This window comes from Scyliorhinus torazame, chromosome 31, assembly GCF_047496885.1.
Source record: "Scyliorhinus torazame isolate Kashiwa2021f chromosome 31, sScyTor2.1, whole genome shotgun sequence".
Taxonomy (NCBI): Eukaryota; Metazoa; Chordata; class Chondrichthyes; order Carcharhiniformes; family Scyliorhinidae; genus Scyliorhinus; species Scyliorhinus torazame.
The window spans coordinates 11897092-11908887 of NC_092737.1; the positions used below are offsets into that span (position 1 = coordinate 11897092).

General features: G+C 56.7%; 1 protein-coding gene across 2 annotated transcripts in view; it reads right to left on the reverse strand.

Moving 5' to 3' along the window:
• LOC140404675 (uncharacterized) overlaps positions 1-1554 on the reverse strand; it is a 54080-nt gene extending 52526 nt beyond the window's left edge. The window contains exon 1 of one of the 2 annotated variants that reach the window (XM_072493333.1): positions 1387-1554. In XM_072493333.1, coding sequence (XP_072349434.1) covers positions 1387-1453 — 67 coding nt within the window. In that variant the 5' untranslated portion in view covers positions 1454-1554. The remainder of the gene's footprint in view (positions 1-1386) is intronic. The other variant, XM_072493332.1, reaches the window with a different exon arrangement.
• Between the last annotated feature and the right edge of the window lie 10242 nt (positions 1555-11796).

Genomic DNA, 11796 nt, shown 5'->3' on the forward strand with positions numbered 1-11796 from the left:
CAACGCGGCACTTGACTGAGGCGCGGCCACCGTTGTTAATGTTGTAACGACAGCCATTCTGTGCTAGGCTAGATCCCACAGGCAACGACGTGGTAACGACACAGATCTTCTGTTTTTATGATGTTGATTGAGGGATAATTATCGACAGGGATATCGGGAGAACTCCCCGCCTACCGGTCTCTGAAATAATGGCCACGGGATCCGTTACGCCTCCCCCCCCCACTCCCCCCAGGGCGGACGGGGCCTCAGTTTAACATCTCCTCTGAAAGACGGCACCACCAACAGTCCAGCATTCCCTCAGCGCTGCACTGCAGGGGGCAGCTGGGGGGATGGGAGAGTTTCTAGAGTGGGGTCTGAGACCATGGTCTTCTGATTCTGAGAGGGGGGGAGAGGCAGAGAGAAAGGAAGAGATAGAGAAAAAGAATGGGAAAGGTAGAGGTAGAGCGAGAGAGAGAAGGAGATGGGGAGAAACAGAACGAGAGATAGAGTGAGAGAGGTCAAGAGAGTGGGAGATAAAGCGAGAGAAATAAGGAGAGCAAAAAAGAGAGAGGGGGAGTTGGGAAGAGATAGAGGGAGAGAGATAAAGTTAGAGATAGAGAGCGCAGGAAAATGAAAAATGAAAATCGCTTATTGCCACAAGTAGGCTTCAAATGAAGTTACTGTGAAAAGCTCCTAGTCGCCACATTCTGGCACCTGTTCGGGGAGCCTGGGACGGGAATTGAACCCTGCTGCTGGCCTGCCTTGGTCTGCTTTCAAAGACAGCGATTTAGCCCTGTGCTAAACCAGCCCCAGGAGAGAGAGAGAGAGAGCGAGCGAGAAGGGTAGAGATAGAGAAAGAGAAAGTGTGTGGGTTAGATCGAGAGAGTGTGTGAGGGAGAGAGAGGGAGCGAGAAGGGTAGAGAGAAAGAGAGGCGTGGACGGAGAAAGAGAGATGGATAGAGTGAGAGACAGAGAGATGGATAGAGTGAGAGACAGAGCGAAAGGGAGAAAAAGAAAGATAGAGAAAGAGAATGTGTGGGTTAGACAGAGAGATAGAGAGAGTGCGTGAGGGAGAGAGAGACAGAGAGTGGTAGCCACTGGGTCACAGGTGAAATTATAAGCTACGACAGCTTCACCCACATCGCTGTCAATTTAATAAAAAGTTTTAAAATCCCCAATCCAATACGGAGGGACTTTTCTGGGGTGGGTGTTGATGGGCATTTGTTGCCCATCCCTCATTTCCCTGGAACTGAGGGGGGGGGGGCTCTGCTTTACTAATCCAGTGACATCGCCACTATGCCAACCTCTGTTGGCCACAGGGATCGCGGCCAATTGGGAGCCCCCGTTACACTCCCGGCCTTAAAGGGGAGTCCAGTCAGACTGAAGCTCGAGCGAGAGGGGACGTACCTGACTCCAAGGCCAGCAGGTATAAGACGGCTGCGCAAGCTGCCACCTGCCACTGAATCCTCTCCATCCTCCGCAGGTTCAAACCCTCCAACCTCCGATCAGAGCACAACGGCTGAGATTCCGGAAAGAGGGAAAAAATCCCAGCCGGGGCTGTCACATTGCGGAAGGAAATATTTTGATTTCCACACACAGCAGGTTGCAGACGGAATTTAAATCTGTGCCTTTATTTCTTAAAGGGACTGTCTGCAAGGAGGAAGTGTTAGAAATCTAGCTGTGTGTGTGTGTGTGTGTGTGTGTGTGTGGGGGAGGGTTAACAAAAGGCCCTCTGTGCCTTTAATTGAGCCTCTTTTTTGCAGCGTGACTCAAGGGGTTTCCAGGAATTAAGCCACAGCAGTTCAGAAGGGAAAATTGAAAGTTAGGGACTATCCACAAATGCTGGGGACTCTCCGACAGTCGGCACAGCTGATGTTCTGGGGCAGGGGCAGACGGGTTTGAATCCCACAGCCGCAGCTGGAGGGGTCTCAATCCAATGATTAAAATCTCGAATTGAAAACTCGTCTCAGTAACGGTGACCAAGAAACTGTCGCCGGTTGTTACAAAAATCCACCGGGTTCACCGATGTCCCCTTTAGGGAAGGAAATCTGCCGTCCTTACCCCGGTCTGGCCTCCACGTGACTCCAGACCCCACGGCCAATGGGGTTGACTCTGGACTGCCCCTCTGAAATGGGCGAGCGAGACAGGCGGTTCAAGGCCAGTTAGGGACGGGCAGTAAATGCTGACCTCGCCCAGCAATGCCCTCATCCCGTGACAGGGTTTTTTTAAAGGCAGCTGACGGGTCCGGTTTCGCTCTTTGCCAGCCTGCCACCGCTCTGCGAGTGCCCGTCAATCCCTTCCTGCCCTCCTTGTCTCCCATTGCCAGCCTTTACCCTCCGAGACTGAAAGTCCTGGATTCAAGCCCCAGCTCAGAGAGACTCGGACACCAAACTCCAGGCCAGTACCCCCCCCGCCCCCCCACCCTGCCGTGCATGAGGGGGTGCTGCATTGTCAGAGGTGTCGGGGGGGGGGTGAGGGAGTGCTGCATTGTCAGGGGTGTCGGGGGGGTGAGGGGTGCTGCATTGTCAGAGGTGTCGGGGGTGAGGGGGGAGGGGGTGCTGCATTGTCAGGGGTGTCGGGGGGTGAGGGGGTGCTACATTGTCAGAGGTGTCGGGGGGGGTGAGGGAGTGCTGCATTGTCAGGGGTGTCGGGGGGGTGAGGGGTGCTGCATTGTCAGAGGTGTCGGGGGGGTGAGGGGGTGCTGCATTGTCAGGGGTGTCGGGGGGTTGAGGGGGTGCTGCATTGTCAGAGGTGTCGGGGGGTGAGGGGGGTGCTGCATTGTCAGAGGAGTCGGGGGGGGTGAGGGGGGTGCTGCATTGTCAGAGGTGTCGGGGGGTGAGGGGGTGCTGCATTGTCAGAGGAGTCGGGGGTGAGGGGGGAGGGGGTGCTGCATTGTCAGGGGTGTCGGGGGGTGAGGGGGTGCTACATTGTCAGAGGTGTCGGGGGGGGGTGAGGGAGTGCTGCATTGTCAGGGGTGTCGGGGGGGTGAGGGGTGCTGCATTGTCAGAGGTGTCGGGGGGGTGAGGGGGTGCTGCATTGTCAGGGGTGTCGGGGGGTTGAGGGGGTGCTGCATTGTCAGAGGTGTCGGGGGGTGAGGGGGTGCTGCATTGTCAGAGGAGTCGGGGGGGGGTGAGGGGGTGCTGCATTGTCAGAGGTGTCGGGGGGTGAGGGGGTGCTGCATTGTCAGAGGAGTCGGGGGGGGGGTGAGGGGGCGCTGCATTGTCAGAGGTGTCGGGGGGGTGAGGGGGTGCTGCATTGTCAGAGGTGTTGGGGGGGTGAGGGGTGCTGCATTGTCAGAGGGTGTCGGGGGGGTGAGGGGGTACTGCATTGTCAGAGGTGTCAGGGGGGTGAGGGATGCTGCATTGTCAGAGGTGTTGGGGGAGGGGGTGAGGGGGTGCTGCATTGTCAGAGGTGTTGGGGAGGGGGTGAGGGGGTGCTGCATTGTCAGAGGTGTCGGGGGGGGTGAGGGGATGCTGCATTGTCAGAGGTGTTGGGGGGAGGGGTGAGGGGGTGCTGCATTGTCAGAGGTGTTGGGGGGGTGAGGGCGTGCTGCATTGTCAGAGGTGTTGGGAGGGGGTGAGGGGGTGCTGCATGTCAGAGGTGTCGGGGGGGGTGAGGGGGTGCTGCATTGTCAGAGGTGTCGGGGGGGTGAGGGGATGCTGCATTGTCAGAGGTGTTGGGGGAGGGGGTGAGGGGGTGCTGCATTGTCAGAGGTGTTGGGGGAGGGGGTGAGGGGGTGCTGCATTGTCAGAGGTGTCGGGGGGTGAGGGGGTGCTGCATTGTCAGAGGTGTCGGGGGGTGAGGGGATGCTGCATTGTCAGAGGTGTCGGGGGGGGGGTGAGGGGTGCTGCATTGTCAGAAGTGTCGGGGGGGGTGAGGGGGTGCTGCATTGTCAGAGATGTCGGGGGGGAGGTGAGGGGGTGCTGCATTGTCAGTGGTGTCTGGGGGGTGAGGGGGTGCTGCATTGTCAGAGGTGTCGGGGGTGAGGGGATGCTGCATTGTCAGAGGTGTCGGGGGGGTGAGGGGGTGCTGCATTGTCAGAGGTGTCGGGGGGGTGAGGGGGTGCTGCATTGTCAGAGGTGTCGGGGGGGAGGTGAGGGGGTGCTGCATTGTCAGAGGTGTTGGGGGAGGGGGTGAGGTGGTGCTGCATTGTCAGAGGTGTCGGGGGGGTGAGGGGGTGCTGCATTGTCAGAGGCGTCAGGGGGAGGGGGTGCTGCATTGTCAGAGGTGTCGGGGGGGTGAGGGGGTGCTGCATTGTCAGAGGTGTCGGGGGGTGAGGGGGTGCTGCATTGTCAGAGGTGTCGGGGGGGGAGGGGGTGCTGCATTGTCAGGGGTGTCGGGGGTGAGGGGGTGCTGCATTGTCAGTGGTGTCTCGGGGGGGTGAGGGGGTGCTGCATTGTCAGGGGTGTCGGGGGGGTGAGGGGGTGCTGCATTGTCAGAGGTGTCGGGGGTGAGGGGGTGCTGCATTGTGAGAGGTGTCGGGGGGGTGAGGGGGCGCTGCATTGTCAGGGGTGACGGGGGGGGTGAGGGGGTGCTGCATTGTCAGAGGTGTCGGGGGTGAGGGGGTGCTGCATTGTCAGAGGTGTCGGGGGTGAGGGGGTGCTGCATTGTCAGAGGTGTTGGGGGGGTGAGAGGGTGCTGCATTGTCAGGGGTGTCGGGGGTTGAGGGGGTGCTGCATTGTCAGAGGTGTCGGGGGGTGAGGGGGTGCTGCATTGTCAGAGGAGTCGGGGGGGTGAGGGGGTGCTGCATTGTCAGAGGTGTCGGGGGTGAGGGGGTGCTGCATTGTCAGAGGTGTTGGGGGGGTGAAGAGGGTGCTGCATTGTCAGGGGTGTCGGGGGGGTGAGGGGGTGCTGCATTGTCAGAGGTGTCGGGGGGTGAGGGGGTGCTGCATTGTCAGAGGAGTCGGGGGGGTGAGGGGGGTGCTGCATTGTCAGAGGTGTCGGGGGGTGAGGGGGTGCTGCATTGTCAGAGGAGTCGGGGGGGGTGAGGGGTGCTGCATTGTCAAGAGGTGTCGGGGGGGGAGGGGGTGCTGCATTGTCAGGGGGTGTCGGGGGTGAGGGGGTGCTGCATTGTCAGTAGTGTCTGGGGGGGGGTGAGGGGTGCTGCATTGTCAGGGGTGTCTGGGTGGTGAGGGGGTGCTGCATTGTCAGAGGTGTCGGGGGTGCTGCATTGTGAGAGGTGTCGGGGGGGTGAGGGGGGCGCTGCATTGTTCAGGGGTGACGGGGGGGTGAGGGGGTGCTGCATTGTCAGAGGTGTCTGGGGGAGGTGAGGGGGTGCTGCATTGTCAGAGGTGTCGGGGTGAGGGGGTGCTGCATTGTCAGAGGTGTTGGGGGGGTGAGAGGGTGCTGCATTGTCAGAGGTGTCGGGGGGTGAGGGGGTGCTGCATTGTCAGAGGTGTCGGGGGGGTGAGGGGTGCTGCATTGTCAGTGGTGTCTGGGGGGGGTGAGGGGGTGCTGCATTGTCAGAGGCGTCGGGGGGAGGGGGTGAGGGGGTGCTGCATTGTCAGAGGTGTCGGGGGGGGGTGAGGGGGTGCTGCATTGTCAGAGGTGTCGGGGGGGTTGAGGGGGTGCTGCATTGTCAGTGGGTGTCTGGGGGGTGAGGCGTTGCTGCATTGTCCAGAGGTGTCGGGGGGGTGAGGGTGTGCTGCATTGTCAGAGGTGTCGGGGGGGTGAGGGGGTGCTGCATTGTCAGAGGTGTCGGGGGTGAGGGGGTGCTGCATTGTCAGGGGTGTCGGGGGGGGGGTCTCCGTGAGGGGGGGTCTCCGTGAGGGGGGGTCTCCGTGAGGGGGGGTCTCCGTGAGGGGGGGGTCTCTGTGAGGATGGAGAGTTTCTGGAACTTTCTTCCTCAAAAAGCAGAATCTTTGGATATTTTTAAAGCAGAAGTTGAAATGAAAATGAATGTAAATCGCTTATTGTCACAAGTCGGCTTCAAATGAAGTTACTGTGAAAAGCCCCTAGTCGCCACATTCCGGCACCTGTTCAGGGAGTCTGGTACGGAATCGAACCGTGCTGCTGGCCTGCCTTGGTCTGCTTTCAAAACCAGCGATTTAGCCCAGTGAGGGGGTGCTGCATTGTCAGAGGTGTCGCCCTTGATCGAGTCTTGATTAAAGAGGGGGGTTGGCGAAAGATTAGCGGGCGGGGTGAAATGTTATCGGGGGGTGAAAGGTTATCGGGGGGGGGTCGGCATATATGTTGGCTGAGGTGACAATCAGATCAGCTGTGATCGTTGATGCGCGATCAATAACCACTAAAACGAGGTTGTAGCACAACGGAAGGCTTTAATAGACTCAGGTACAGAATGAGGGCTGCTGGGACGGCACCGACTCTTATACCCCGCCTATCAGGGTGGAGCTACATACTATACAGCCAATGGTAAACCCCAGGTTTAACCAATGGAACTTCAGCCTCTCGGTACTGCAATACCACAATCGTATTGACTGAGGGGGCCGGAGCGAGGGGCCGAGTGGCCTCCCCCTTGTTCGTCCGCACCGGCGTATCCCGGGACCAAAGTCAATCTCGCGTCAATGCCGACCCTCGGCTGTCCGCCTCGGGAATCGCGACCGCTGCGCGAGGAGGGACGCTCATCTTTCCTGCCTTCCACCGAATCGCGGGCCTCCCCTTTCCCTTTGGTCATTCCTCCTCCTCCTCCTCCTACCCCCGCACTCTCCCCGCCCCTCCCTACCCCCCCGCCCTCTCCCCCCCCCCCCCCCCCCCCCCGCCGCTTTAAACCCATCACATCCTTAACTTTCTTCCCCTGAAGTTTGAGATGAAAAGCCATCGACCGGCAGCTGAAACACGAACTGCGCCGTCTCTCCCACAGATCCGGCCGGGGCCTGCAAATCCTGTTTTTTTTTTTTTAATCCCAGCTGTGTTTAGTTCCACTGGCGTAGAAGTGAGTTCACTTGGAGCCTGAGGGTAGGGAGGTGGTGAACTCTAGGACCCTAAGGGAGCCGCAAACACATATGGTGTAAGGCAACACGGATATAACTCTCCGTTTGACTGACTTCTGCCCTCGGAGTTTCCCGCAGCCACCTGGAAGAGGGCCCCCACGCCTTTTGAGAAGGCACAATCAATTCTCGGCACAAATCCGAACGAGAGCCACCTCATGGCCCCAACGGCCGGGCAAATGAAACTTCTCAAGTGGCTTCCAACTCTTTGGATTTTGCTTCAACTGACAGAAACAGGTAGGCCCCGCTCGGTCTCCACGGTAACCGACCTCTCTCTCGCAGGCTGGACGTCTCGCCGCGTTGCGCGTCAGGAAAAAAAAGGACGGTCGGTTCTTCGGAGAGAGCGTCTGCCCCCTCTTGGGGGGGGTGGGCGTCGGGGGGGGGCGGGGGGGGGGGGGGGTGGGGGGCGGTGTCGGTCGACACAAAACTCTGGTCGTTAAAAGGCAGCAACAAGGAAGAAGTTGCCTTTCTCTAGCGCCTTTCAGAGCCTGAGGGAGTCGCAAAGCCCCCCCCCCCCCCAATGCTTGAACTCACAAGCTTCTAATGAGAAGTGTACGTACTTCCCACTGTGACATCCAAATTGCGGTGTTGTCTTCGGGAGAATGGGGAGGGGTGGGTGGGGTCTGGAATGCCACACTATCGAATGCTCGCCGCCGCCAGGAACATCAAGTCTGTTCAGGCCTGTGTACAAGCAAGGCGGGACCGTCGTTAACCCACGGTTGTCTCCAGTACCATCAGACCACACCACGTACGATCAGGCCACTCGCCCATCGGCTCTTCCCTGCCAACCAATGAGATCGTGACTGACCTGATGCGATAATCCTCAACTCCACTTTCTGCCTTAACCCTCGATCCCCTCACTGATTAACAATCTCGGCCTTGAACATACTTAACCACCCGGCCTCGACAGCTCTCTGCGGTAAAGAATTCCACAGATTCTCACTCCCCTCCGAGAGAAGAAATTCCTCCTCATCTCTGTCTGAAATGGGCGACCCCCCCCCCCTCACTCTGAGATTCTGCCCTCTGGTCCCAGACACTCCCACAAGGGGAAACAACCTCTCAGCATCGACCCTGTCAAACCCCCTGAGAATCCGATACGTCTCAATAAGGTCGCCTCTCATTCTTCTAAACTCCCAGTGAGGACAGGCCCAACCTACTCAACCTCTCCTCATGGGAAAATCCCTCCCTACCCGGGATCAACCGAGTGAACCTTCTCTGGACGGCCTCCAATGCCGGTGTATCCTTCCTTAGATAAGGTGATCAAACAGTATCCCAGGTGTGGTCTAACTGGTGCTTTGTATAGTTTTATCAAGACTTCCCTATTTTTATACCCAGTTCCTTTTGAAATAAAGGTCAACATTTCATTTGCCATCCCTATTACCTGCTGAACTTGCATGCGTGCGTTTTGTGATTTATGCACGGTAACACAGTGGTTAGCACAGTTTCCTCACAGCTCCAGGGTCCCCCAGGTTCGATTCCCGGCTTGGGTCGCTGTCTGTGCGGAGTCTGCACGTCCTCCCCGTTGTGTGCGTTTCCTCCGGGTGCTCCGGTTTCCTCCCACAGTCCAAAGATGTGCGAGTTCGGTGGATTGGCCGTGATAAATTGCCCTTAGTGTCCAAAAAATGCCAGGTGGGGTTGCTGGGTTACGGGGATAGGGTGGAGGCATGGGCTTAAGCTTTCCAAGGGCCAGTGCAGACTCGATGGGCCGAATGGCCTCCTTCTGCACTGTAAATTCCATGACCCCTAAATCCCTCCCAGCTGCTGCTTTCTGCATTCTCTCTCCATTTAGATAATATTCAGCTTCTTTATTCTTCCTACCAAAGTGAATAACTTTGTGTTTTCCGACAATATATTCCATCTGCCAAGATTTTTCCTGCTCGCCTAACTTGTCCATATCCCCCTGTAGACCCTTTGTGTCATCCTCACCACTAATTGCTGTGTCACCCACAAACTTGACAATAGTACATTCACCTCCCTCCTCCCATCAATAATATGCATTGTAAATAATTGTGGCCCCATCCCTGTGGCTCTCTGCTAGTTACAGGCTGCCATCCTGAAAATACCCCTCTTATCCTAACTCTCCGTCTTCTATTTGCTAACCAATCCTTTATCCATGCGAACATACTACCCCCAACACCATGGACTCTTACCTTTTGTCTGAAGTTTATCTAACGCCTTTTGGAAATCCAAGGAGATTAAGTGTTGATTTCCCTTTAGTAACCCTGCTCGTTAACACATCAAAGGTTCTGATAAATCCGTCAGGCATGATTTCCTCTCGTGGAGCCCTGTGCCTCCTCTTAATTATATTCTGTATTTCTAAATGATCTGCTACTGCAACCTTTATAATGGACTCTCACATTCCCCAATGGCAGGTGTTAAGCTAACAGGCCGATAGTTATTTGCTTTTTGCCTCCCTCCTTTTTATGAATAAATTGACAGTTTTCCAATCCTCTATGACTTTTCCAGAATTTAAGGATTTCTGGAAGATTGCTACCTGCTTTCTGCATTCTCTCTCCATTTAGATAACATTCAGCTTCTTTATTCTTCCGACCAAAGTGAAACCATTGGGGCGGCACGGTACCACAGTGGTTAACACAGTAGCTTAGGGGTTGGTTTAGCACACTGGGCTAAATCGCTGGCTTTTAAAGCAGACCAAGGCAGGCCAGCAGCACGGTTCGATTCCCGTACCAGCCTCCCCGAACAGGCGCCGGAATGTGGCGACTAGGGGCTTTTCACAGTAACTTCATTGAAGACAATAAGTGATTTTCATTTCACAGCTCCAGGGTCTCACAGGCTCGATTCCCGGCTTGGGTCACTGCCTGTGCGGAGTCTGCACGTTCTCCCCCGTGTCTGCGTGGGTTTCCTCCGGCGCTCCGGCTTCCTCCCACAGTCCAAAGATGTGCAGGTTAGGGTGGATTGGCCGTGATAAATTGTCCTTAGTGTCCAAAAAGGTTAGGTGGGGTTGCGGGGATAGGGTGGGGGCTTGGGGCTTTAGTGGGGTGCTCTTTCCAAGAGCCGGTGCAGGCTCAATGGGCCGAATGGCCTCCTTCTGCACTGTAAATTCTATGATAGCTAAAGGAATAGAGTATAAAGGGAAGGAAGTGTTGCTGCAACTGCACAAGGCATTGGTGAGACCACAGCTGGAGAATTGTGCACAGTTTCGGTCCCCTTATCTGAGGAAAGATGTAGTGGCATTGGAGGCCGTTCAGAGGAGGTTCACTCGGCTGATTCCAGAGATGAGGGGTTTGTCGTCTGAGGAGAGATTGAGCAGTTTGGCCTGTACTCTAGATGTTAGAACAGTGTTTTCAAACTTTTTTCCCGGCAGAGGTGATCGGACGACTCTCGAGACCCTCGCCACATTCATAAAAGACTCTCCATAGTTACTTTAAAAAGTCACCCTCATTATGTATTATCGAATGTAAATTTGTAAATTGAGCTGCTGTTTGACCTTAAACGACAGCTGCACCCTGAAGCATTGCTAAAGGGTGCAATTCAGGAATATTTGATTGCTTTCTATCTTCACGTCCATTGTTAGCATTTGGAGAATTACCCGCAAGCACCGGGAAGATTAACACGCTCAGGATTGCTCAGTTTTAACAACGTGGAGTTCAACATGACCTTGGATAGGAAATTGAACTTCCACTTCAGAAACAGGGGGCGGGATTCTCCGACCCCCCATCGTGAATCCCGCCCCCGCCGGTTGCCGAATTCTCCGGCCCGCGATGGGCCGAAGTCCCGCTGCTGGAATGCCTGTCACGCCAGCGAGAATCAAACCACCTCTCTTACCGGTGGGCCAAGGCGGCGCGGGCGGGCTCCGGGGTCCTGGGGGTGGCCACGGGGCGATCTGGCCCCGGGGGGGGTGCCCGCACGGTGGCCTGGCCCGCGATCGGGGCCCACCGATCCGCGGGCGGGCCTGTGCCGTGGGGGCACTCTTTTCCTTCCGCCTTCGCCACGGTCTCCACCATGGCGGAGGCGGAAGAGACCCCCTCCACTGCGCATGCGCGGGGATGCCGTGAGCGGCCGCTGACGCTCCCGCGCATGCGCCGCCCGGCAAAGTCAGTTTCGCGCCAGCTGGCGGGGCGCCAAAGGCCTTTCCCGCCAGTCGGCGGGGCGGAAATCACTCCGGCGCGGGCCTAGCCCCTCAAGGTGAGGGCTCGGCCCCTCAAGATGCGGAGGATTCCGCAACTTTGGGGCGGCGCGATGCCGGACTGATTCGCGCCGTTTTTGGCGCCGGTCGGCAGACATCGCGCCGATTGCGGAGAATCCCACCCAGGAGCCCTAACGGTTGAACGAAAAACATGTGGTCAGACAGAACTCCAATGGGCGCCTGTCCTTACCGTTTCCCAGGTAATGACTGAAACATGCAAAAGAACAGGGCACAGCTCAGCTGAGCAATAGGCAAAACGTGCAGGCACATTCCATTCCATACACCTGCAACATTTTACCGGCTCCTGTGTACATGAGCGTAGTTTAGTCTGAAGCCAACTTTACCGGCTTTTACATCAGACTCGCGCGGTCATACACTCAGAGAATTTACCTCGAGAGAAAACGGTAAACATGGTCAGGAGATCTTTGGTGACCTTTTGGTGACCCATGCGACAACCCCCCGTGGGTCGCGATCCACCACTTTGAAAATCATTGGTTTAGAAGAACGGGGGGTGGGGGGAGATCAAATTGTGGTGGACAAGGTGATAAAAGGTGTGGATAAAGTATCGTGGAGCGGATGCTGCCTCTTGGAGGAAAATCTAGAACCAGACGTCATAATCTTAGGATAAGAGGTACCAGATTTACAACAGACATGAGGAGGAACTACTTCTCCCAAAGGGTTGTGATTCTGTGGAATTTGCGACCCCAGAGTGCGGTGGATGCT